The following is a 27283-nucleotide window of genomic DNA, read 5'->3' as shown; positions in this document are numbered from 1 at the left end:
GAGATGGTGTCGTCTCTGAAATGTTTCCGATGAGGGGAGTGGAGTTCAGTCGGGGTGAGTTTCTGCAGCTTGACCTGCGACTGTAAACAGTTAACCGCTCCAGTTTGACCTCTGTGTAACCTCCAGCTCTGCGTCTCTCCGGGCTTGTTTCCCACCGAGCAGACGACTCCCTCCCCCCCACCTCATGTGAAACCACTAAGCTCCATAAACTGCCTCGGTCGACCCCTGAAGACCTGAGGGCCGAGTCTGCAAAGTCTGTGAGCGTCCCACGAGGAGGTTATTTAAAGATCCGCTGATCAGGCAGAAAAGTGACAGAGCTTCATTAGCTTGTAGTCCGCTTCACTACCACTACTTTACAGCCTGACACAGGATCTACAGACGCACGGAGGTGTCTGTTCAAAGAGTCACTTTGACCGTTAAGTCCTCCTCTTTTCCTGCTGGTTTCATCACACAACTCGATCTTTGCATCCTTTTTTCTGGGGAAAAAGCAGAAAAATATGAAGTTAGCAAGTAAATCCTTACACAAACACGATGTATAAAGTGTTCAGGAAGAACGTTTAATTATATTAAATCACTAAATTAGATATTTCATTTTTATGCCTGTGTTGTTCGACTGTATGCTGATGACACTGTGACATCACAACCAGCTGTTTTTTCCTCCTCTGACGCAGGTAGATGTTTGAACATCAAAAAGCTGGATTGGATATAAACTACAGATATCTGTGATTCACCAAGTGTTGTAGGGAAAACCAGACTAACAGAGACCGAGACAAGCCCGAGACTGGAGTGCTCAGAGGCCGAGACATTACATTAGATATTGTGATTCTGTTAAACTACACGTAGCATTGATATAAAGACAAATATTCTCATTAAAGTCTTTCTATGTGATTTTTCACTCTTAAATGTAGAAATCAAGTATATCCTCTGAAAATAACTCTGTGAGTCATGACTGTCTACAATGGGTGTAACACCCGAGTCCCACTGTCTGTGATGTTTTCAGAGTTTTCAGAGTCCTATCTTCACTTTGTTTACATCGCCGGGACGGCCGGCTGACTCCTCCCCTCGTGTATAAAAGTTGTTTAATTGAGGGACTAGAGAAAAGAAGAATAACATACTGTACTCACTGCTTAACTGTGTTTCTAGATCACGCTCATTTCAGGTAAATTTACATGCAGTGTGAAGATACGAGCAGAATAAAGATCGCTAGCATTAGCATGCTAACACAACAATGCAGCGCGAGTTGTTTTGGTTTCATGCTGGTGCTCAAGGGCGACATCTGCTGGATCAAAAAATCACATATAAAGCCTTTAAAGCGTCGTATAGAGGACTCTGTTGCTTCATTCTACACTTCCATGTTGTCTTTTTACGTCTCATCTTACCTCAGGAAACCCGCCGCCCCTCCCCTCTCCCACTCTGAGGTGCATACGTGAACAGCCAGGTCAGGAGAATATCTGGATCAGTCATACTTAAATGATCTTGATATTCTCAGGAGTGAATGTGTGAAAAACGGCTAGAGTCACTGAGTCTGATGTATCGTCTGTGTGTGTGTGTGTGTGTGTGTGTGTGTGTGTGTGTGTGTGTGTGTGTGTGTGTGTGTGTCTGTGTGTGTGTGTGTATTTAAAGTGCTGAGTGACTGATGTGGGAAATGTCTTTCCTGCCCTCACTTCATGTTTGTGTTTCCATTTGAGAAGTGAAATCACATGACGGACCCCCTCCTCTCCCCTCGGCGCTGTGGGAGGCAGCGAGCGGATGATCAGTCAGCTGACTGAGGGGATTTATAAGGCGGGCAGCGGGGGGGTTAAATCTGCAGCTTGTAAAGGGTCATTAGGAGAAAGGCTGAGACGAGCAGCTGCCACGACGATCATCGACACCATCACCACAAGAAGCAACAAAAATAATGTGAGAAAAGTCGAATGAATATGCTGCAGGTTAAAATCCTAGACTACATATGAGAAATAGACGTAGCCACCATGACAACATCAACTGGTTTGATAACCTCACTTTTTGAAGCCTCAGCCGGGCCGCTCTCTCTCTCGTCACCATCTTTGTTTCTTGGAACCACAAGTGACCATATTTGTACAAAAAAGGTGGAACTGGAGAAGCTTTTCAGTCTGTGTCAATTCATGTTTGGGCGAAAGAGCTAGTCAGCTATTGTGTAGAAACTTATGAGGAACGCTGAAGGAGCTAACGGTCCAGGTGTGGTTCTCACAGACTCAGATTAGCTGCTAATTGTTGCTAACATGTAAATAAAAGTGGACTTGTTGGACGGTCTGTTAGTCCAATAAAGCTTGTACAGAGAGACAGATTATTAGTCTGATATTTACAGGAACAAATCTCCAAAAGGCTCCAAGAGCACAAACACGGCCCAGAGGTCAAAGGTCAGTGATGTATTAGCTGAAGGGACACATAGCAGACAGCTAGCAGCTCCCACCTGTCACTCAAAGAGGCCACGCCCCCTAATTCTACATCCCTTTAAGCCTTAGTATAAAGTAAACAGGTGAGTTGTATAAACATTCAGCCCATACAGTTGAAGAAAGAAATGAGCTCCATGTTTATTTTAACATAGAGCTCTATGGGGACTGACTCACTGCAGGAGACAGACTCTAGTGGACACTGGAGGAACTGCAGTTTATAGCACTTCATTTTTCAGTCTTGGAGGTTACATCCAGCTCATGTGCATGTCAGAGCTTTTTGGGTCACTTTGACACAAAACTCTGCAGTAAAACTAAAACAGATTTTTTTTTTACTTTGTCTGTTTCATTTTCAGTTTCGAGAGATTTAAACTGAAGCACAAACTTTACGTAACCCCTCAGCTCTTTATTTATTCCTCTCTCTCTCTGTGTAGATTTTAATAAACTCCGCTCATGTGTGAACTCCCTTACAGGATGCAAACAGCTCTCTGCTCCTGCACAATTTGCCTGCAGCCGATGAGGCCACGCTGGAAAAACACATGACACACTGGCTTCCTCTTCCTCTCTTTTTCCATCAGCTGAGAGCGTCATGATGCAGTGAAGCCTGACAGCAGAGGGACGAGTGGAGACGAGCCGCTGTGATACATCAGTGAGCAAGAGACGACGCTGCTGACTCACTAGTGGACACACACCAAAACACACCAATACCTCGAGTCCTAGTCTGTCTCCTCTGACACTAAATTTGACCCTTACAGCTCTCCTTCCTTTTAGCTACAACCCATAATTTACTGACCTCAAAAAGATTCTTATTTTTAATTTTTGCTGACCAAGCCAAACCTGTCACTGACAAAAACTTACTGGACTGGAGCCCCAAGCATTTGCCTGTTGACAAGCAGCGCCTCTGGCTGTACGCTATTGTTTACATATTTTTCAGTTAATTTATGTAGCTATTTAATGTCGTGCTTCCATGACCTTTGCACCCTGATGAAAGCTCTCATGAGCTGAAACGTGTTGGTCTGCCATACTTTTTTTACTTAACCTTTGGCCGTGCATTTTGTTGAAAAAAAACTTTTACTCTCTTCTAAAGGTTATTTTCTCCTCGTTGATTCAAACTGTTTGTTATTTATTTTATATCTAAAATCGTTTAAAATGTGTCGCACATTCAGAAAAGTGTGAGCAGGTTTTTATCTGTAGTCCACAGCTCTCTCTGTTTGTCCTCTGAGTACAGTCAGCTCAGCAACAGCCTTGAATGGACGGAGGTAGAGTTACAGTTTGCTTGGTAACAACGGCTGAATTCTGTGATTGGCTGTCTCGCTGTGTGACGTCACTGGTATCTGGCACGGTGTCTGGAATTCAGCAGCAGGATTGAGCAGCGAGAGAAAACTGAGCCTGCAGGCTGAGCAGGCTTTTTCTGCTGAGCTGTTTTATTTTTACACCTGAGAATAACTTCTCTCGCACTGCAGAGATGTTTTATTTGTAGTTGTATTCTTAATGCTCGTGAGGTTAGACAGTAAAACATGTATAAAAAAAATAAATAAAGTAAAATATAATTTGTGTTCCAAAATAAAGTCCGCGGGTGAAGCACTTGTTGAACCTGGAAATAACGTGTGTGTCAGCTGAACTCCCTGCTCTGCTCCTGGTATTTATAAAAGCTCTTTGGTTCCCTGCACACAGAGAGGCGGAAATAGACGCAAGAGCTCTCACTCTGCCTCAAATTCCAGAGACACCATTTGTACCTCGGAGTAGATACGATAAGATTACCAAAGGTATTTTTCTATACACTGTTAACACTAATTTATTAGTAAGATAAAAAGACTACTGTAGACTAAATGTATGATTACGTTTTCCAGCATTTATGTGTTACATTTCCTACATTGTTTAAATTTGTATTTGTACATGGCGTTTTCACATACGCACTACTAAAATGTTCTAGATGTGGTCGTTCACACATGCACCTAACACCAATGATATTTGTATCATTAAGGTAAAAATTGACAGCTGTTACTTTTTAAACTAAACTATCGCCGTTGCATTCATTGTTAGCTAACCTATTAGCGGTTACACTTTTCCAATTCTTTTGAAAGCTACATACAATTATCAAGCCCTTTGTTTTTAGTTTGGTTGTTGATTCTATGTAAATTCAGCCACCAGGGGGCTCTCAATCAAAACAATAACGTGACATGACGTTCGAGGCTGGCGGGGAATCATGGGAGTGATTCTGCCCCCACCAAACCCCCAATGAAAAGGAACTCCGAGTTGACTGTAGTCATGACGACTGGGTGAAACCGACCTGAGAAAGAGAATAAATTTACATGACGTTTTTTTAATCTCAGCGGCAAATACGGCAGCTTTAAAGTAGCAGCTCACGCTTCCCTATGCAGAGGTCTTTGACGTGACAATCGGTGTTTCCATGGCAACTATAAACATGTCGCGTCTGTCATGCCGGTCACCACGACAACACACGTCCAGTTACAACTATGAATTAAGGATTTCTCTGGCTTTGATAACTGTTGGAAATACTCATATTACAGCCGACGGTTTTCTGAACGATACCTGTTGATTACAATGAATACGTTTAACAGCTGTGTTGAGTCATTTATCAATCAGGATGGGGAATGACCGCTCGGGCAGGGGCGTGTCCAGAGGGGTGGCCAGGGGTGGCATGTGCCCCCTTTAAATCTGAATGGCCACCCCAAAATTCTAATCTATGACTGGCATTTTGTCTATTCAGAGGCAGGATTTTTTTTAACATTTCTAAAACAAAAATCTGTTTAACCTGTGATGAAAGCAAATTAACATGCTTAAATCTTAGCAAAAATTATTAGCATTTACACCTATAAGACAGCGGACAGATTGGATAGGCTTCTCGACTGCTTCTGCTCAATAAAAGACGAATGTGCTGTATTGTATTATCCTCAGGTGCAATAAGAGATGTAGAAAATTATAGACAAGAAAACATATTTATATTTTCATCTCATTGTACAGTGATCTCCTTTGTTATTTTTTTTACTATATATTTGCTTTAATACAGTGTATAGCTTCTGTACACTTTATTTTAAATCACTTAGCTGTTACTACAACTTATTTATTTTTACTTTTTTGTACTTTTATACTCTTTTTTTTCTTATAATGCTAGTCTATTTTATATATAATTTTAACTTTTTTTTGTAGAAGCTGACTCAGGGAGAAACGCACAAGAATTCCAATGTACCTGTACTGTCCTGTACCTGTGCAAATGGCAATAAACATCTATTCTATTCTATTCTTGTGGTTCCGTAAAAGTGCACAGAGTGATGCCTCTTCTCAGACATGGACAATCTTCGGGTGTAAACTCTCAGGATAAACCAGAGCAGCAGTGAGCATGCGCCCGAGGGGTCGTCGAAGAATCCAGTAAATAGAAGCCTGGAGCACGAGCCGAGTGTCGGCGCTGACGTCACGGCCCTACATTGAGAGCTCGAGCTGAATTGTAAGCGCGAGCTTCAGACGGAGGCGCGCTGAGGAAAAGGACGCAGCTCTGAAAACACTACGCCATTTTTATTCTAATCTCGGGTTATTTTCTTTCTTTACGGTGACGTAAACAAACCGACGGACATTTTGGAGACTTTTCGCTTCGGGGTTACAACATGTCCTCCGCGGCGGTCGCTGCCTCCAGAAGGCAGTCCTGCTATCTGTGCGACCTGCCCCGCATGCCGTGGGCGATGATCTGGGATTTTACCGAGGCCGTGTGCCGTGGATGTGTGAACTACGAGGGGGCCGACCGGATTGAGTTCGTTATCGAGACCGCCCGGTCTCTAAAGAGAGCACACGGCTTTCAGGACGGCCGCTCTCCGGGCCCGGGGAAGCCCCAACACGCCGGGAAGGAGATGAACCACTCGGCCGGAGAGCCGGGCTCCCGTCCCCCGCAGCCTCTGGACCGGTACCCGCTGTCCGACCGGCCGCCCCGGCTGGGACCGGAGTACCAGGGGGGGAGGCAGGCGAACGGCCTCCCCATGCCCAACGGATTTTCAAAACCGGACGAACCTCCAGAGCTGAACCGCCAGAGCCCGAACCCCCGCAGGACTAGCACGGTTCCTCCCAGCCTGGTGCCTCTGGTGAACGGGGGCATGCACGCGCTCAGCGGCCGCCCGGTTCCGATGGGTCTGCCCGGGGTTCTGGCTCTGCGGCCGGAGGACGTGAAAGACAAACACAGGCCGGACAGCCTGTCGGAGCTGTCGGACAGCCACAAGGAGTGGATGGGGAAAGGTAAAACAGTGCGCGACCTGATGGCGCTGCACACCTTCGACTCCAGGTTCAAGAAGGAGCACGCGGCCATGCAGCGCGTGATGGGATACGACACGAGCGCCACTTCCTCAAAGACAGGTGAGAATATTTCTGCTTCTCCCAGAGAATGAAAAACAGGAACACAAGTGAAGTGATGTGTCAGCACATTTCACGCTGCTGACGTGTGTTTTAAAACACGCGCTGCCACGGACCCGTAGACCTCTGTGCACGCGGAGGGCTGGCAGGGAGCAGCAACATACACAAAACTTCATTGTGTGTGTGTGTGTGTTAAGAAGTTTCCTGTGTGTTATTGTGTGTGTGTATGTGTGTGTGTGTGTGTGTGTGTACTGAGCAGCATGGTGTGTGTGTGTACTGAGCAGCATGGTGTGTGTGTGTGTGTGTGTGTACTGAGCAGCATTGTGTGTGTGTGTGTGTGTGTGTGTGTACTGAGCAGCATGGTGTGTGTGTGTGTGTGTGTGTACTGAGCAGCATGGTGTGTGTGTGTGTGTGTGTGTGTGTGTGTGTGTACTGAGCAGCATGGTGTTGTGTGTGTGTGTGTGTGTGTGTGTGTGTTAACTCTTCCTCTTCCTCTTCCTCAGACCGGGGGAAGCACCCACGCAGCATGAAGAGGAAGGCCTCCCCAGAGCCGGACGGGGAGGGCAGCGCCCCCAAGATGAACGGCGGCGAGGGCCAGCCATGGCTCCCGTCCCCCTCCGAGGTCCTGAAGATGCCCCCTGCGTCCCTCCCCGGTTTCTCCACAGCTCCCCCCTCCACCATCTCCCCCCACTCCCGCACCACGCCCCCCGAGGCCGCCACAGCACAGAACGGCCAGTCCCCCATGGCGGCGCTCATCCTCGCCACTGACAATGCGGGCAGCACAGGCTCACCTAAGGACGCCGGGCAGGTGCACTCCACCACGGCGGGGGCGCGGAGGAACAGCGGCAGCCCCCTGTCGCCGTCCTCCGCCTCTCAAAGGAGGCTCGCGGGGAGGGAGGGGCCCGTGAGCGCCAACCCCTCCGCTCTCCACGCGCCCGTCAGCATGGACCCGCACGCCGCGCCGCAGAGCATTCCAGACTCTTCCGTGGCGCCGGGCAGCGTGCCGCTGTGCTGCACCCTGTGCCACGAGCGGCTGGAGGACACTCACTTCGTCCAGTGCCCGTCGGTGCCGTCGCACAAGTTCTGCTTCCCGTGCTCCCGGGAGAGCATCAAGCAGCAGGGCGCCACCGGCGAGGTGTACTGCCCCAGCGGGGAGCGGTGCCCGCTGGTCGGCTCCAACGTGCCCTGGGCCTTCATGCAGGGGGAAATAGCCACCATCTTGGCCGGGGACATAAAGGTCAAAAAGGAGAGGGACCCGTAAAAATGTTGACCAGCTGTCTTTTTCTGGGACGTTTTTTTTTTTTCCTTTTTTGTAATCCGACTACGGCAACAACATTAGGACAAAACTCAAAACACACAGACATGAACCATCCAGGAGGCCGCAGCAGAGAAACCCAGCGGCGGACATGTACATATTGGACACAAGGGAAGGTTACGCTTCGTAAAAACATGGCTGTATAATTTTTTTTGATTTTTCTTTTTCAATACATTTATGTTTCTATAATTTTAAAAGATAAAGGTATGTACTCGTCATAACTGCCCATCACACCTCTGTTTTTTCTTTACGTCTCTCGGGCGTCCTGTAGGTTTTTGGAGACGCTCCCTGCGTCCAAACATAGAATGTGACTAATCTGAGCACTTGGCGAAAAAAAAACACACACAAAAAAAAGGAATAAAAACAAAAAGAAAAATGCTTCTAGCTGTACATGTATGCACTTGTTTAAAGAAAAATCTTGCCAAATACAGTTTCAGACGTTGTAATAATACCTCCAGTGTCTCTGTGGTTTTGCTTATTTTTCCACACTCAGCCAGCGAGTTGTGATTCAGTCCATGATGCAATACCTTCCAACAGGAACGAACCGGCTTCCAGGGTAGAGTGGGAGGAAGAGAAGTCGAGGAGAGGAGGGGGGGGGGAGGGGAGGGTGTGTTGCATAAACGTTGTGTACAGTAAATCACACGTAGGCGGGCCGAGGTCGCTCTCTGCCGAGCCTCGTGCTCTGCCAGTGTTTGGAGATAACGAGAGCCTAAAAATAGCGTGCGGCGGGGGGGGGGGGAGGCGATGCTGCAGAGCGTCTGTGATGTGTCGCTGAATCCTTCACGTGCAGCGTTTTGTGACAACATGTTTCAAACTCACTCGACTTGTTTGGATCTTATTTTTTCTTCTTCTTCTGCGGCGGTTAAGAACAAAATCCTGGCAGCAGATCACACCAGGTCGGTTTTTTTGTTGCCGCCCTGATTCCAGTGAAAAAAGGCGCCGGAGATGTGAGGTCACGAGCCCTCGGGGACTGTTTTCGATGCTTCTCGTCACTGAATGTTGTTTTTTTTTTTTTTTCACATAACTCGCTCTGTCACGCTGACAGGATGACAGAGACGCCGGCGGGATCTGTTTTGCCCCCCCGGGGGGAACGAATCCTGCTCCACAACAAAAGCTGCTTCATCAGACAAAATGGCTCCCGTCTGAGGGGGATTTGGATGAGCCTTAAATCTTGTTTACTTTTTTCATTTTGCTCGCTCTCACGCTCTGAAACCACGCAGCAGAGATTTGGCCTATTTCTGAATTTTGATTCTGCAGCTTCTCTCTGAGGAGAGACGATTTTCTTTTTCTCATACCTGTGCTCTCTTGAGTTTAAACATTTCATGGTTTTTAAAATCTAAATAAAAACAGCTGCAGGAAAAATGTGGAACTGCTCTGAAAGAGAGCGCAGCAATGCAACAGGCTGCGACCAAAATAACCAATCAGACGACTGCACACAGCTCGTCCTCTGGAAGTTGTTTTAGCTAAAGGTCTGAAATTGTCCCTTCAGGCTCTCCGTAGATACTCGTCCTCAGTGTCTCCCTGTAGTCTCAGTGATGTAAAAGAAGAACACTGCTGCATCTTTGAATGTCTCATTTCACTTTAACAAACTCTCAGACAGTAATATCCACCTGATGACATCACACATTGACCTTATGACATCACACATTGACCTTATGACATCACACATTGACCTTTGAGCTGTTTGATGTCTGTTTGGGATCCCTAACCACTTCCTGTTTCTGTGCTTAACTTAATGTCCTGACCTTCCATATTCAAGAAGGTCCTTACTATATTTCAAAATAAAAGCATGGGTTGAATTCAAACAGCAAGATAAGTACTCTCAGCTGAAGACAGAACAAACATTCAAAATAAAAGCCTGACTTCTTTTATTTTGAAGTGCCAAATAATGGAATTTCTGAGTCTGCAGAATGGAGCTGCAGGTTTCAAACTGAGTGCTTTTGCCGAAGGAGTCTGGTGGTCATATGAGAGGTCTGTACTACACGGACGGGAAGAAGATTTTTGTCAACCAGACGCTGACTTTAAATTGCTCTTCAAGAGTCACCGAACTCCGTTGAGAAAAAATTGAGCTTTTATTTTGAAGGAACACAGGAGTTGCAGAGTTCCTGTCCCCTCTGTCGGTTTGCTTTGTAAAACAAAACGGGATTAAGGCAACGAGCTGCGGCCGTGATCTCAGAGTTTAAACTCCTGTTTCTGTAAGAGTGATGTAACACATAAAGCTCTCTCTGTCTCTCTCTCTCTCTGTCTCTCTCTCTCTGTCTCTCTCTCTCTCTGTCTCTCTCTCTCTGTCTCTCTCTCTCTCTCTGTTTCTCTCTGTCTCTCTGTCTCTCTCTCTCTCTCTGTCTCTCTGTCTCTCTCCCTGTCTCTCTGTCTCTCTCTCTCTGTCTCTCTCTCTCTCTCTGTCTCTCTCTGTCTCTCTCTCTCTCCCTGTCTCTCTCTCTCTCTGTCTCTCTCTCTCTCTCTGTCTCTCTCTGTCTCTGTCTCTCTCTCTCCCTGTCTCTCTCTCTCTCTGTCTCTCTCTCTGTCTCTCTCTCTCTCTGTCTCTCTCTCTGTCTCTCTCTGTCTCTCTCTCTCTCTCTGTCTCTCTCTCTCTCTCTGTCTCTGTCTCTCTCTCTCTCTCTCTCTCTCTCTCTGTCTCTCTGTCTCTCTCTCTCTCTCTCTCTCTCTGTCTTTCTCTCTCTCTCTCTCTGCAGGATCATTTCTGTGATGTTGTCACACACTTTAAAAAAACAATCTGAGCCTGTGAGGGACAAAAAGATAATATTGGATAATATTGTATCCATTGCAGTCTGTTTCCTGCTGCAGGCTGACGACGTCTACTGGAACGAAAACCCAAAAACTGTAAACCTCCAGAGTTCCCCTTTAAGTAAATATTCTGAGTTTAGAGTACGGGGCTTCTGGAAGTGTTGGATCTTCTGTCTCTCTCTCCGTCATGTTCGGCTGCTTTTTCACCTTCAGGAGAAAAAAAAAACAAACTCAAAGTAGAAGAGGGAGTACAGAGAGCCCCCCCCCCCCCCCCCCCCCCCCGCTTGAGAGTAAAACAGGGGGAGAGAGGGAGGATATAAATGCCTTGCCCAGAGGTCACGTGCTCTTCGGTGGAATTCCTGAGTCACCGTCTCCCCCCCCCCCCCCCCCCCCTCTTTGCTGCAATAACACGCCTTCCACTGTTCAAGGTTGATCACAGCGGAGCGGATGAATGGGGGCCTGTGTGTGTGTTTATGCCGGGGCCCCTGTCGCTTTCAGGCCGCCATTCAGAGCTGCAGCCAGGAGGAAGCGTTAACCCTTTCCTCACTCCTCAGACTCTCTAACGCGTTTAAACCTCGAGTATAAAACACAAAGTTACTGCTTCAGCCTTCTTCACGACCTGGAGTTTCTGCTTTAATCTGAAGACATGAGGCCGGATCAGAGGCGGGTTGTCTCCTCATATTTGCAGGAATTGAATCAAACTGAATGAAGCAACTTAAATATACGAGAACATGCTTTTTTTTTTACAGCAAATAAATCATCCAAATGAGTGTGGGAATAACACTTTATCATCACTAGTAAGAACTGAGGATGTTGTGCAACACATTTACTTCAAAATTCAGGTAGAATCTAAAGAAATTATACCTTTAAATTTAAATCATTTGGGATTTAAATTGTAGAGCCCGACCGATATAAATCGGCCTGCCGATAATATCCGCGGATATTAGCTTATCAGTCTTAAGATTCTCGTTTTTTTTTTTAAATGGAGTCTGGTTTGTTTGACCGAGTCGTGTGCAGCCCAGGACGCTGAGATGCTCAACCCTTTTGTTTAGTGAAACTCTCGAAGCTACCTTTTGATACGGCATGTTTCAAAAACGATGCAATCCTTGTTATTTCACTGATCCATAGTAGCTAAGCTAATTAGCCTAGCGGTTATGTCATATGTTATGCCGTGGGTTTGAATCCGATTTGCTGCACTCTCTCCTCCCAACACTTCCTGTCTCTCTTCAGCTGAACTATGAAGGCAGAAAGAGCCAAAGAAAGAAGTTTTAAAACATCTTCAGCTTTTCAGTCACATTTGAACCATAGCGCCGTATGGTCAATTCAAGCTCACAGGGCGGCAAATACAAAGTGTCTCAAGTCATTTTGCACACAGTTGGCATCGTGTTTGTGCCATTAAGACAGCGTGCACGATTCTCTGATAAAGAAAGGCAAGAAATGAACCATTATAAGGTTCTTCTGTTTTGGTTGCCGTGGTGTCAAAACAGGAATTCATATCTTTGATTTTCACTAGAATCATATCGAGGTTTGTAAGTTCAGCGGTCTGAATGTACAAGAATGCCAGAGACTCCCACTTTAATCGTTCACATTTCCTATAAACACTGTGACGGGTTAAAGCTTTCGGTCTGCTACTCCTCTTGAAGTCTGCCGGCCAATCAGACGGCAGATCTAAAGCAGATCCAGACCTCCGCCCTCTCTCTCTCTCTCTCTCTCTCTCTCTCTCTCTCTCTCTCTCTCTCTCTCTCGGGCCGGTTGGTTCGTCTTTGGCGAGAGGTCGGCTTCAGATTCCAGCCGAGACAGCTCATTTCTTTTCATCTGTCACCGAAACTCGACACCCCGAGGACCCGAGAGAGGAACGGGTTCGCTCAAATTACGTGGCACAGTCAGAGAAAAACTCTGAGTTTCTCCCCCCTCCTGCTCCCCCACCCCCACCCTCTCTCTCTCGCTCTCTCTCTCTCTCTCTCTCTCTGTTTGTTCAGCTGTCCCTCGCCCACAGCGCACCTCCTCCTCCTCTTTCCTGACTAAAGTCTTGCACTGATTGGTTAGAGAGAAAAGCAAACACACAAGAAGCAACAAACAACAAACATCGGCTGTTCTCAACAACACCAATAAACACTGAAAGTACCCCGACACCGGCCTGGAATGATTCATTTGAATCTCTATGTGACCTGCTTCCAGTACCTCCTTTTTAAAATATATACGCCATTAAATAAACTCCACCTGCAAAGGCTTAAAGAGCACAGAAGAACATTTATGTTGCCTTCGACGAGGATGCTTGGTGAGTGGAGTAAACTATTTGACGTTGCAAAGAAGTTAACGTACAACTCTGATATTCATTTTTTAGACAAATGGCAAGCTAACGTATAAATGCAGTTCCTCCAGTGTCCACTAGAGTCTGTCTCCTGCAGTGAGTCAGTCCTCATAGAGCTCTATGTTAAAATGTCCAACTTTACAGCTGTAGTTCCTCCAGTGTCCACTAGAGTCTGTCTCCTGCAGTGAGTCAGTCCCCATAGAGCTCTATGTTAAAATGTCTAACTTTACAGCTGCAGTTCCTCCAGTGTCCACTAGAGTCTGTCTCCTGCAGTGAGTCAGTCCCCATAGAGCTCTATGTTAAAATGTCCAACTTTACAGCTGCAGTTCCTCCAGTGTCCACTAGAGTCTGTCTCCTGCAGTGAGTCAGTCCTCATAGAGCTCTATGTTAAAATGTCCAACTTTACAGCTGCAGTTCCTCCAGTGTCCACTAGAGTCTGTCTCCTGCAGTGAGTCAGTCCTCATAGAGCTCTATGTTAAAATGTTTAACTTTACAGCTGCAGTTCCTCCAGTGTCCACTAGAGTCTGTCTCCTGCAGTGAGTCAGTCCCCATAGAGCTCCATGTTAAAATGTCTAACTTTACAGCTGCAGTTCCTCCAGTGTCCACTAGAGTCTGTCTCCTGCAGTGAGTCAGTCCTCATAGAGCTCCATGTTAAAATGTTTAACTTTACAGCTGCAGTTCCTCCAGTGTCCACTAGAGTCTGTCTCCTGCAGTGAGTCGGTCCTCATAGAGCTCCATGTTAAAATGTCTAACTTTACAGCTGCAGTTCCTCCAGTGTCCACTAGAGTCTGTCTCCTGCAGTGAGTCAGTCCTCATAGAGCTCCATGTTAAAATGTCTAACTTTACAGCTGCAGTTCCTCCAGTGTCCACTAGAGTCTGTCTCCTGCAGTGAGTCAGTCCTCATAGAGCTCCATGTTAAAATGTCTAACTTTACAGCTGCAGTTCCTCCAGTGTCCACTAGAGTCTGTCTCCTGCAGTGAGTCAGTCCCCATAGAGCTCCATGTTAAAATGTTTAACTTTACAGCAGAAATAAACATGTTTACAGTCTGGTATGAAATCTATTTTGCAATAACTGCTAAACCCTCGCTCCTCTACAACTCAACCTCGTCATCCAAATATGGTCATTTAGTTGCAAGGAGAATCACTCCCATGATTCCCCGCCAGCCTCGGCATCTTCTTTTGTTATTGTTTTGATTGAGAGCCCCATAGTGGCGGATTTTACACGCTGTGTGTTTAAAGGAATAGTAATGAAACTCTGTGACGTCATGGCGGCTATTTGGGCTTGTTATGTACAGGAAATTAAAGAAGTTACCTGAAACCTGTAAGGAGAAATAAACATCTTTAGATACTTTAATGATGATCACAGCATCATTTTTAGGATTGAAAAGAAAGTACGTCCACATTTCCCTGCACTCTCTATTTGGCTAACAGTTAGCAACAAGTGCTAACATCCCCCATGCTGCTCTGCTGTGCTCGCTCCGGAGCTGAGGAGTTGAGGGTTGAGGGTGGGGGTGAGCGTATGTTTACAATGTGCTCCTGGGTCATTTGGTCCAATCGAGCAGCTCGTACAGGCGGGGAGCCGCTCTTCATCTGGAGTGTGTCCAAATCCAAACGCTGTTCAAAAGGTCAGCCGGCCTCCCGCATGAAAAGCGACCCCGACCTGAGCCAGATACACGCTGCACTCACACACACACAATGCTCGGCCCCCGCCACGTCAGCACTTTCACAAATCTGCCCCGAGGCTGTAAAGACCCTGAACAACCCCTACACACACACACACACACACACACACACACACACACACACACACACACACACACACACACACACACACACACACACACACACACACACACACAGAAAGCCAGCGTGTGCTCAGTCAATATAAATAACTTCACCAACTCTGGTTTCTTCTTTGCACAAATTGAATTTAAAGTTTTCTTTGAACTACACAAGAATTAAAAAATCTGTATTGTTAATTTTAAATTAGGGTCCCCATTAGCAGGGGCGTGACCACGCTTTTTGTTGTCTAGGATGGCCCACCTGGAGCATGCACTAATGCCAGGGTGGCATGAAGTGTGAAGCACAACAACCGCATAAAATCTTTCTTCACTCACCTCTTTGGCTTAAACATGTAGAGCCCACGTTCACACTACAAGACTTCTGCCATAGATTCTTTTTCTCTTTTTCCTGAAACTATCAGAAGAACTTCCTGCCTGTCATCCGCCATGTTTGTTTACTCTGACGTCACGTTGACCGTGAGAGATTTAGTGAGATTTGGAGGTTTTGAAGTCAGGACTCTGGTTTGTTAGAGAATGAATCTGTAAGTCTGTGAATATCTTGTAGTGTGGGCAAGACTCTATGTAATTTCTTTGTTTATAGATTTGAAGTAAAAAAGGAATATGAGGGGTTGTGGAGTGTGTGGAGTGTGTGGTGTGTCAGGCGGTGGTGGAGGTGGTGTTAATGGCCATGCAGGAACGGCGGCGGGTCAAACACAGCAGCTGCTCTCTCTCTATAATTAGCCGCCGAGGCGGGCAGAGGCTCCTGTGCCATTAATCAGCCAACTCTGGGCAGCGAGCACCAAGAAAGGAACGCGCCGCTCTGTTGACTCTTTATCTGGAAAAGAGGTTTACGGAGCAGCAGGCCCAAATATAGCAGGCAGCGCAGAGAGCCGGGGGCCGTCCTGTTGCCTGGATATCCCTGCTGGAAGGTAAACAGAGGGGACGCTGGATTTGCCACGTCAATGAGCTGGCAGGAAGTAAAGGCCACAGAGGCAGGAGGGTGGGGGGAGAGACGATCCCTTTCATCCAGCCTGACTCTTTATAACCTGAGAGCAGCAAGCTGGGCTGCTGGCCGGGTGCAGAGGAGGTTTTACAGTAGAGTGGAGGCTTTAGAGGCAGCGTGCACCTTATCTGGCCAACGGTTTTATTACGCAGCAGACGGAGGCGAGCACATCTGATATTGATCACACCGGACCTGCAGAGATAAAACACACAGGAAGCTTTCTGCTGCAGCATCTGTCAGCGGGTCCAAAGTTAAAAGCACTTCTGAGACATTTGTCTCGCTCAGACAAAAAGGAATGTTTACAACTCTGAAGCTTTTACAAAACTCATGTGATGCATTAAAAACAAAAAGTTAAAACATGAGTAAAGATCTGCATGAGCTTTAGTTTCACATTACAAAATCTTTGTTCCTCTGAGCCGTAATCCCTGAAGCAACCTAAATTAAAAAGATAAATCAGAACTTTCCAGAAACGTGTTAAGGTGTCCCATAAAATATTTAGAAAGCACATCTCAGAAAGATCTGCAGGAGCTGAAGGACAGACAGTTCATCTGAGTGAGAAAGTTAGCTTTGTTTTTAAATCACAATTAAACGCTGAAATTCGGCAGTTAATCGCGATTAATTGAGTTTTTAATCACGTTTAAAATTCCATTATTTTGCATTTATTTCAAGCGAAATGAGACGTTGAAAGGGGCAGCGGTGTTGCTCTTTTCCATCGATGTGCTTAAAGGCAGCAGGGTTGGTAATTTTTGAAGCATGATTTTGAAAGTAGCATTACCTCAGTCTTCACCCACCCCCTCCCCTCTGTGCTCCCTAACAAGCCACGCCCCTCTCTTATGCGCACGAGCGCCGTTGCTCCAGAACTCGACGGCTAATATTGGCCTTTTAAAAAAAAAAAAATCTTACTGTAAACTCTTTCAGAAGGATGAATACGCGTTCCCTAATCAGACAGTTGGAAGGTAGTGCATTTTATGGGATTATTTTCACATTTTCACATTTGGGTTTCTGAGTAACAGGACTGTGTATGTTTTATTGCGACATGTTTTGGGACTATTTTCAGCAGCAGATGACTCAACATTCAGCACTATAATTACGAGTTTTATGTAGAAAGAATGTCAGAAAGGAGTCGGCAAACGATGAAGCATTTGGACACAAAACTGAGGAGGACCTAGATGAGAGCCTTGAGGGACTCCACATAATGTGAGAAACATTAGACTCATGCACTACAAAGGTAACACTTTTGTTTTATGTTGTTGAACTTAGAAGTGGCTGTTTGTATCTCAGACTCCCTCTCGGGATGACCACGGATGCTGACTCGTGTCTCTGAAAACATCCAAGACATTGTTTTTATTTTTTGATAAACCCCAGGTAATGCTTTGAAGGAGCCTTTACAAAGACAAAACCTGACTGTGTCTTTCATGGGCCTGCGGAGCGTCAAGTTTTGGCAGAGGTTTTTTCCCTTCCTCTTCCCCTAAGCCTCGTCGTTTCATCTGCTTTTTGGCAAACGTCTCGGAGATCTGTGCTTTAAAGAGCAGCGCTCCCATCCTTCCGGCCCTCTGTTTAGCCTCCGCTTTGAGCATTAGCTTTTAAATACAGTGCGGGTTTGAGCTGCACAGGGCGGAGCTGGGCTCGGAGTCGTGTTGGGGGGCCCCGAATCGTCTCCCTTAGATGTGCTTTGTAATTAAATATCCCCCGCAGCAGCAGCACACACACACAGGGGCTGCTTAAAGAAGGAAGAGCCGCTTCCCTGCCAACCGCCCTCTGGTTAATGTGTAACAGCTGCTCAGCACTTTCAAACAGGCGTTCTCAATATTTGGGTTGTTTCCCAAATCGACATCCAACCTTTGAACCCCCCCCCCCCCCCCCCCACCCCCCACCCCAGGTCCGCCACCCCCCCACCCCCCAGGCTGCAGCTATATTTGATGTGTGTGTGCTGACGTCAACCTGCCTCCCCTTATCTCCACTTTCACGGCTGAAGGATAAAATCTGTTTGTATCACCGTGCTGTCCTGAGGCCTCTGTCACACACTTTTAATCCTTTTACAACTGTTGAGTACCCATGAAAGTTTGAGTTAACGACCTCGTTTAGAGACAGCAAAAAACTTTTTATATAAAGAGGATTGAGTGACAAAATAATGTAAAATGAAGCTAACTTCCTTTCCATTTGTTTTCAAACCTTTTGTGATGTAAACAACTTTAAAACTGGATAACTTATTTCATTTTTTTTTATGTAGCGATATGAACATCATGTTGAACTGATGAAGAGTTGAAACCAGAAATTGAGACCACCATAAATTCATTAGTAAAAATGTTTACTAAAGCCATTTTCAGATCTGCACTCCTGAAAATAACAAGAAGCGATCATAGGGAATAAATGTCACCACCCCCTCCCACTGGCTCCAGGTGAATTCTCCTGATTATATCCTGCTGCGTTCTCGCATTAGCTGACTCTGACTTTCTGCAGAATAAATAGGAGGAGGCTGGAGGAGAAACTCCGAGTGAAGAGAGAAACATTCAGCTGTTTGTGTTCACACATGACGCTCAGCATGAACACTTCAGGAGTTTTCAGCAAGAGGTATACGGGCCAATTTTAACCCAAATGCACAATGGCTCCTTTAAATACTCAGAAAGAGAGAGAGAGAGAGAGAGAGAGAGAGCACTGACACACAGAGACGCTGTTTGCTCTACAGCACAGTTTCCGATGAATTTAACCTTTTCAGGTTCTGGTTACTTTATTTATACCTCTAGGCAGATTTGTTTTGCAGTCAGCAAGATAGTGACATCCATTATGACACAGGTCTTTTTGACTCATGTGCAGAGGTTAAGCCGGTTCTAAAGCTGCGCAATCCTTTTGCGAGGCCCTGTGTGTAAATATTTGTCATAAACCAAATGCACTTTTAACCTTGTTTTGATTTGTGATATTTTACGGTATACTTAAAGGTGAATAAAAAGGTTTGTTATGCGTTAAAAAAAACAGGAGTTGCTGATCTACTTTATCTTCATGTTGTTGCTCTTTTGTTCTTGTTCCAGTTGCTTCTTTTCTGCAACTAGTTGACCTTTACTCCCTAGAATAAACACAAATCTTATCTTGGAATTACAACACACACCATTTACCATGCTAGTATCTTCCTTCTGAGAATTGAGTATGTGTGTGTGTGTGTACAGGGCTGTTATTGAGACAAAGTCCAGAGTGGTTGTGCGTGCAGAGTCAGGATTTGGTTATTTGTTGAACATCAAACACGTGGTGGCCGACAGTCTGCTGCTCTTTACAGATAATTTAGCTCTGTGTTGCCGTGCTAACGCTGTGTCGAGCACATTTAGCCAAATGTCAAACTGTTTACACCATGTGATATGTGTGTGTGTGTGACGCAGGCACACATGAATACAAGCCTTTACAAACGTCCCAGAACACCTCCCTGTGGAACTCCGGAGTTTAGACAAAAACAAGCCGATATTATCCCCCACAGCCAAAAACTGTAGCTCTCTGCCCCCCCCAGAGAGGAGCATGCACTGGATTAACGTCCAGATGAGGAGGCGCATGTCGCTGCCGGGGCCGAGGAAGAGATTCCCCATCTGACTTTTAGTCAGCTGATAGCAGGCGGATAAATGCAGGCAGTGTTAGGCATGGAAAATCAGGTCAGAGCTGCTCCGAAACAAGGACACATTTGATTTCCTCCCTGCTCCTGCTCCAAAAAGAGGAGGGCGGGGGGAGACTGGAAAATAGGATTAATGGTGTGTGTTATTTTTATAGGAGTCATGAGGTTTCCACACTGCTGTTCCTCCACGCTGCGCTCCAGCAGTATGTCACCTCTCTGACATAAAAGTCCACAAACCCAGAGAGGCTTTTAGAGGAATAAAGCGCTGCAGCCTGCACGAGGGGAACACCTCCGCTTTAAAGTGTCAGTTTTACTTTTTATTATTTAAGTCAACTCTTTAAGAGGACTTGTCGTTGGTCCACATGTCTTTGACTGAAAGCACGAATCAGCAGGATGTGTCAGTGTCAGCACCAACTGCTACAACATGTGGTTAAGAGCTGCAGGAAAAAGTGACAGATATCAACAGAGCAGATGTGCTTAAAGGAACAGTCTTGTATTTTTGACCTGGGCTCTACTTTTACATATCTTTGGTTTCATGAATGACTCAAATCCTTGATGGATCAAAGTGCGTCCACTAAAAGTTGTTGTTTTAGTCCCTGACAGGCTCACAAGTGTGTGACAACGTTACAGAAAGGATCCCTACAGAGAGACCTTTTTGTTAGCAAGGAAGATGATCAGCTGTTACATCACACATGACTACTTGGACAAAAACAGAAATTTCTACCTTGCTGAGCACAGGGCATTGCTGATCTACTTTCCCTTCGATTTGTTTGTTTGTTATGTAATTGTGTAAAACTATATATTGTTTTAGGTCAGCAGACACAAAGTGTTACCTTTGTAGTGCATGAGTCTAATGTGTCTCACATTATGTGGAGTCCCTCAAGGATCTCATCTAGGTCCTCCTCTGTTTTGTGTCCAAATGCTTCATCGTTTGCTGGCTCCTTTCTGACATTCTTTCTACATAAAACTCATCATTATAGTGCTGAATGTTGAGTCATCTGCTGCTGAAAATAGTCCCAGCAGACCCCACACGGCCGTTTTGGACACCCCTCGGTTTGCCAGATATGCGAGCAGTTGTCAGGTCAAACCAACAGGTGTTGCAGCGATGGAAGCGGGCAAGAGAAGTGGTTCAGATAGAAGTGATTGTACCCGACCTAAAAAGCCTCTGCATGTTTCTAATAAGCTCCACGAGCAGAAACGTGCTCAAACTAGGATCAATATTGGAGATGCTTTTGAAAAATGGAGAGAGGTTAGAACACAGAAAGGTTTACAGACCCATGCAGAGCTGGATAAACACTGAAGCTTCAGAGTCCACCACATGGTGACCTGAGTGAGCATGGACTCTAGAGAGGGGGGGGGGGGGGGGGGGGGGGGACAGCTCTCTATGATGTTTACAGTTTAGACTGCAGTACCCATTTTAAACACTAGGCATCAGAGTTACATACTGCTCCTTTAATGATTGTTTTAGGACTTTTTTTCTTTGTTGTGATGCTTTTGATGTCTCCTGGGAAGCGATTTGAATGACTGAAATGTGCAATTGAAATGAACCTGACTTGACTTATGATACGTTATGATGTAAAAAACCTCTGTATCTTATGTGCAGTTTTCCTTTTCTTCAGTGCACAGTTTCATGTGTGGAAAGAGAAATCCTTCACAGCATCAAAGCTTTTAACTGAAGGCTTCAAAACAGGAACAGAACATCATGTAAACCAACAACTGGCAAAGTGTGAACGAATGAGAGGCCCAGACAAGCATCTCATTGTACATTTGGCTTTTAATGTGGGGAATGTTTTTAGTGTTTCTGTGGCTCAGGGTGTAGAGCGGAGTGTCCTGTAATCACAGGGTTCATGCAGGGACTTTTTGGGAGCAGCAGTGAGCAATTTTGGTGGAGCAACTTTAAAGATTGAAGCATGTTTCAGTCCTGCTGGCCCCGCGTGTCATCACATCATGTCCCGGATCCCGTCTTCTTCTTCGTCTTCTTCTTCGTCTTCTTCTTCTTTTTTTCATCTAGTTTCTATTCTCCTTCTTCTTCTTCTTCTTCTCCTGCATGATTAATATCGCTCTCTGCCACCACGCCCCACCGCTGCCTATTTTTAGGCACCATGTCAGGGAGTGCCAGCATCCTTTGTTGGCCACAATTCACATGATGGATGAAATCATCCCAAAATCCTCCTCTCTCTCCTCCTCCTCCTCTTCTTTCTTCTCCCTTTATCCCTTCACACGCTCTCTCGTTCCTTTTTCCCCCCCTCCTCCCCCGCCTGGCGCTGATATCTCGGTGAACTGGGGCAAAGAAAGCCTCGTCTCATCAGCGAGGAAAACATAAAACTGTCTAAGCTGCCGCAGTGTTTTTTGTTTTTCTATTCTCTCTTTCTCAAACTGGATTTTGAATTTTGAAGAGGAGGAGAGGGAGAGAGGATAACACTTTTTGTTTATTTCGATATCCATGACGACGAGAATGACCTTACAGAAAGTGGTGTCTTGTTTTAGCTTTTTACAGAAAATCTGATAAACCTTCAGCAAGAAAATTCACCTGGAAAAGAAGCTTAGAGCAATTTCAAGGTGAACTACAACTCCCAGAATTAATTTCAGTCACAAGTATCAAAACAAAGCAGCAACCTACAGTGTTTTAAACATGAAGCCGATGCTGAAGTGTAAAATCCTGCAGTTCCTCGAGTGTCCACTAGAGGCTGGCTGCAGAAGCACAGGAAGTCACATACACACCCATTCTAAAAAGTCTGTTTTTACAGCAGAGATTAACATGTTTACAGCCTGGTTCAAAAAACCAAATAGGTGTGATTAGCTCATGTCTCGATGGACACACACTGTACGGGGGGGTGAATGTTTTGATGACTCATCAGTTTTGATTTGATGAAGGATAAGAGTTATTCACAATAAGGCGTGTAGCTGACCTGATTGACAGGTGGGCGCGGTGTAACGGTTTGTCAGGAGGTTTAAAACCCGCCTCAGCTCCAGCTCTCAGCCTGTCGTTAGGTTGACTGAAAGTTAGACTGAGACAGCATTTCCAGCATGGAGACCGCCATCGATGGGACTCCAGCGCCCCCTGCAGGAACAGATGGCTGATGTCACTCAGGCTTCGTTCCGTTTAGATTTACAGTCAATTATTAGAACCGGTAATACATATTTTTCTTTTTCATTTGCTGCTGGTTGTTTTACTTTTTAAAATATTTCTTCACCTTTCTTTTCCATTTCCCGTTCCCGAGTGTCTGCTGTGTGTAAACATCCAGGGACGAGGTGGAAGACATGTGTTTGTAATCCCGCCGCAGGTCAGAGCCAATCAAACGCCCAGATCTGATCATTTCAAACTCTAAACACACTGACAGATGCAGCGAGTGTTTACCCTGCAGCTTGTTTGTCTGTTTCAGGATCAACATGTCAGTCAGACTTCAAAGAGCTGCTCGCTTTTTCAGACCTCAAAAAGATCTGAGAAAACGTTGACCTGCTCAGGAGGTACGCAAGGGGTAGAGAGCGAGCAGGGAGACAGGGAGGCGTCTGATTGGTTCATCAGATTGGTACCTCTTGGACATTGGTCAAAGTTTTTACAGCTTACAAACTGCTACAGATGACAGATTTTCTTTGTTCCTTTTTCAGAGAACATGAGTTATTAATTTCTGTCAGGACCTAAAGACAATTTCAACCAAAATCTTTAAAAGTGTATCTGGAGAAAATGACCAACCCTAACTTTAAATAAAGCCGATTTAGCACAGCGTACCAAACACTGAAGGTGTGGTCGTGTCATTAGAAGAAGTACGTTTAAGTAAAGTTATCGTAAAGAGGCTGAAGATGAGATTAGTGGTCTGAACTTAAAGCTCCTGAGCGAGGGGCGTTGATGGCCTAGCGGTTACTGAAAGTTTTTGTACTTCTGCATTGGGTTCATTTTTTTACACTGGACGCTGCCGCTTGCGTTGTACTTGTATTGGAAAGGAGGCCTAGGTCTTAAAAAACAGCTCGATCAGGTCCTGCCTTTAAGTGTCATGAACGTCTCCTCCCTCCACATTTCTTTGGACTTGTTTTCGCTCTCTGGTCTGCGTGGGCTGCAGCTCTTACACAACACGAGACAGAGAGCAAGCAGAGTTTAGAAACACAACACTGCAGGCTGAGAACTGGCAGATACATACAGCTGCAGCCAGCGGCTACACAACACACACACACACACACACACACACACACACACACACACACACACACACACACACACACACACACACACACACACACATGGTGGATAATAGTAGAATGAGCGTGGGCAGTAAAATAAAAAATGGTATTCACAGCCTGCGGCAGAAAACAGGGACAAGTCTTTGATGGGAGACGATGGTGAACATTTAGAGGAAGTTTGTTACATAACCATGCAGCACCTGTCCATCACACACTCTTCTTCTGTGGTTTATACGCCGCTGTCTCAAACATACTCTCTTACTTCTTCAATGATGACAAAGATACATGGAGAACAGCAAAAGGTGACTTGTGTGTTATACCCTTTAATTCAAGATCCTTCATAAAATGTTAAAAAAATAAAAACTAACAGCTTCAGATTCTTCAACAGAAAGCTGAGAAGATCTGGAACCTGTAATGCACCATGACGACACGAGTGTTGTTGTTTTTCTTCCATCTTATCGTGCTCCATTCAGGGAGGAAAGTTTGTTTGAAACTCATATCACATTTTTAGAGGCTGGCTTCTCATTAAACTTGATTAAGTTTTGCCGGCTTCCAGATTGCGAGACTCGCTTACAAGATAGCGAGAGGAAATGATGCATCATTTTTTTGGAGCGATTAGCGGCCGCAATGACTTCTTAGCAACAGGGGGAGTAGCAGAGAGAATCACTCCCAAGATTCCCCACCAGCCTCGACGTCAGCTTTTGTTATTCTTTTGATTGAGAGCCCCCTGGTGGTGGAATTTACATCCTGAGTGTTTAACCATATTCCTGTTCACATAGATGTGTTTTGAACATTTTTATAAAGTCAGGACATCATACGCTGAAACCCCCAGATATATGGTGTCTTATACAGCTTCCAAAGAAAAACAGAAAGAGAAAGAGCTTTAAGGTGAAAAAAGCAGCGTCTGCAGATCAGATATTGACTTCTAATTGAAATAAATGTGTTTAAAATTTGTGCTTACTGATAGAAAAGAAATAAGTAAAATTCGACTCTATGCAGATGATACTGTAATTTATATCATAGAGTATTTTACGAGTTGATGTTGCACTGGGTTGTGAAGACGTGTGTGGTTCTTGTTCTGTTTCTGTGCTTTAACACCCAGCGTCCCTTTAATTTGGTCTTTTGATTCACTGATATACGTTCTCCTCCTCCCACAGGCGGGGCAGGATTTCCTCCTCGACTCTGACAGCTTCTCATGTTCTCATCTCTTTCCCAGCTAAAAAAAAAACACACACTCTGCTCTAATAACAGCCTTAAATCCCCACAGGAGCACAGAGGCAGAGAATTTCTCCCCCTCTGAACATCTGGTTCCCAGCCATGATTCATGGAGGAGCGTCTCCCTCCCCCCTCCTCCCCATCAGCCGTAGTTGGGGATGGGATTGGGTTTTGTGGGAAGGGGAAAAAAGTCTCGGGTGTCAGTCGCAGTCTCATGGAAAGTTCTTCAGCAGGCCAGGAGCAGGATATGTTTAGATGGTGGTTGAGGGGGAGGAGGAGGAGGGGGAGTGCATATTTGTAAAAGGGGATGTTTGAGTCTGAGAGCTTGGCCAAAAAAAAGAGAGAGAGGAGAGAGCTGGAGGGAGGATGTAAAAAGAAGAATTTAACAAAAGGTCCTTCTATAGGTTTAAAATTTCAGTTCAGACAAACAATGTTAGGGAATTTTAAAGAAAGAATGTGTGACAGTTTTCACATAATTATATCATAAATCAAGTCTGTCCTGTGTAAATGTGTCTCTGAGTCATGACTGTCTACAATGAGGGAGAAGCTCGAGTCCCGCTGGCTGTGTTGTTGTCAGAGCCGTGTTTACATGGACGGGACGGCCGGCTCCTCCCCTTGTGTATAAAAGCTGTTTTAGTCAAGAACTAGAGAGAAGAAGAAGAACATACTCACTGATTATTTGGATGTTAGTAAGAGTTTTTAGATCACGCTCATTCTGTGTCAGTTTACATGCAATGTGAAGCTACGAGCTAACTAAAGAGCGCTAACATTAGCATGCTAACACAACAATGCAGGACACAGGTGATTGCAGCTTGAGCCATGGATGATTTTATACACCACTTGAGCTTAACTCTTTCATGCAAACACGAGGAGGGGGAGGGCTGAAATTCTAACAAATCCATAAATCTCAGCACTTAAAACCAGTGTGTCAGTGTGTTCCCGGTATCCCACATTACTGCTGTGATCATCGCTTCACCGCACATATGGACGATGATCCTGTGTGTGTTTTCTCGGTTTATGTATCCTCTCAGAGCTGGGCTCGCAGACTGAGGCAGCTTATTCCTCCTGCAGAGAAAAAACCCCAAAGTGAGGAAGAGGAGGAACGCCAAGCTTCCACTGTGGTCGACCTACTTTCACCAGGAGCCAACCTCCGCAGTGGGGAAAATGGCAAAAAAAGAAAATGGAAACTGATCCTCAAACGGCTCAGCAAGAGTCTGAGTTCAGAGGGACGTGAAAATGGGATTTAAATTGCTCTAAATATGGATGTTTGGGAGCTCTGAAGCCTTTTCTGGAGTGTGTTTGTGAATATTTTATTTCACGTTCACGCTGAGATGCTTTTGATTCCTGTTCAGTTTTTAACTCAACACTTCGACTAAAAATCCAGCGCTAGGGTCACAGGGAAAAAAAACGAAGCTTCAAACACTTTTCAGGGATTTGAAGATATGAGAACAGCTTTCCTCCACAGTCATATTCTCTGGCAGGAAATACAAGTCAGTGTGGTCAGGAGGTACCAGAAGACTGAAAGCAGCTTTTACTTGTCTTCTCAGGTTGACGGTTTTAAGCCTGTTTAACCTCAAACCGCACTGGCCACGCCCCTCTGTGATGTCACAGTGAATCTGAGTACACTTGTACATTTACTGCATTACCTAACCTGGTCAGGAGAAGGTTTTCTTCAATGAAGTTTCTCTCCGTCTCCGTCTCCTCCCCCTTCTCCAGCTCAGGCTCAATGAACTCTGAGGTCTGGATTCGGCTCAGAGTTTGATGACCCTGATTTAAAGTTGTAATGAAGAGAGAAATGAACTCTAGAGACCCAAACTGTTTCTGTACCAGGCTGTAAACATGTTTATTTCTGCTGTAAAGTTAGACATTTTAACATGGGGCTCTATGGGGACTGACTCACTGCAGGAGACAGACTCTAGTGGACACTGGAGGAACTGCAGCTGTAAAGTTAAACATTTTAACATGGAGCTCTATGGGGACTGACTCACTGCAGGAGACAGACTCTAGTGGACACTGGAGGAACTGCAGCTGTAAAGTTAAACATTTTAACATGGAGCTCTATGAGGACTGACTCACTGCAGGAGACAGACTCTAGTGGACACTGGAGGAACTGCAGCTGTAAAGTTAGACATTTTAACATAGAGCTCTATGAGGACTGACTCACTGCAGGAGACAGACTCTAGTGGACACTGGAGGAACTGCAGCTGTGAAGTTAGACATTTTAACATAGAGCTCTATGAGGACTGACTCACTGCAGGAGACAGACTCTAGTGGACACTGGAGGAACTGCAGCTGTAAAGTTAGACATTTTAACATAGAGCTCTATGGGGACTGACTCACTGCAGGAGACAGACTCTAGTGGACACTGGAGGAACTGC

General features: G+C 45.4%; 1 protein-coding gene across 1 annotated transcript; it reads left to right on the top strand.

The window, feature by feature from the left end:
- Positions 1 to 5789: 5789 nt before the first annotated feature.
- irf2bp2b (interferon regulatory factor 2 binding protein 2b) lies at positions 5790 to 8533 on the top strand. The gene is made up of 2 exons (XM_061026229.1): positions 5790 to 6770; positions 7271 to 8533. The coding sequence occupies exons 1-2, from the start codon at positions 6035 to 6037 to the stop codon at positions 8026 to 8028; spliced, it is 1494 nt and encodes a 497-aa protein (XP_060882212.1). The 5' UTR covers positions 5790 to 6034; the 3' UTR covers positions 8029 to 8533.
- The last annotated feature ends 18750 nt before the right edge of the window (positions 8534 to 27283 follow it).

Source organism: Labrus mixtus, chromosome 2, assembly GCF_963584025.1.
Source record: "Labrus mixtus chromosome 2, fLabMix1.1, whole genome shotgun sequence".
In the NCBI taxonomy this organism is placed as follows: domain Eukaryota; kingdom Metazoa; phylum Chordata; class Actinopteri; order Labriformes; family Labridae; genus Labrus; species Labrus mixtus.
The sequence above is the reverse complement of the archived record's forward strand: the minus strand, read 5'-3'. Positions and strand labels throughout refer to the sequence as shown.

What these genes read in the sequence shown, in the direction of transcription:
- irf2bp2b (XM_061026229.1), top strand. Translation starts at nt 6,035, where the DNA reads ATGTCCTCCGCGGCGGTCGCTGCCTCCAGAAGGCAGTCCTGCTATCTG. An exon ending in CGCCACTTCCTCAAAGACAG is followed by an intron (nt 6,771 to 7,270) that starts GTGAGAATATTT and finishes CCTCTTCCTCAG; the next exon opens with ACCGGGGGAAGCACCCACGC.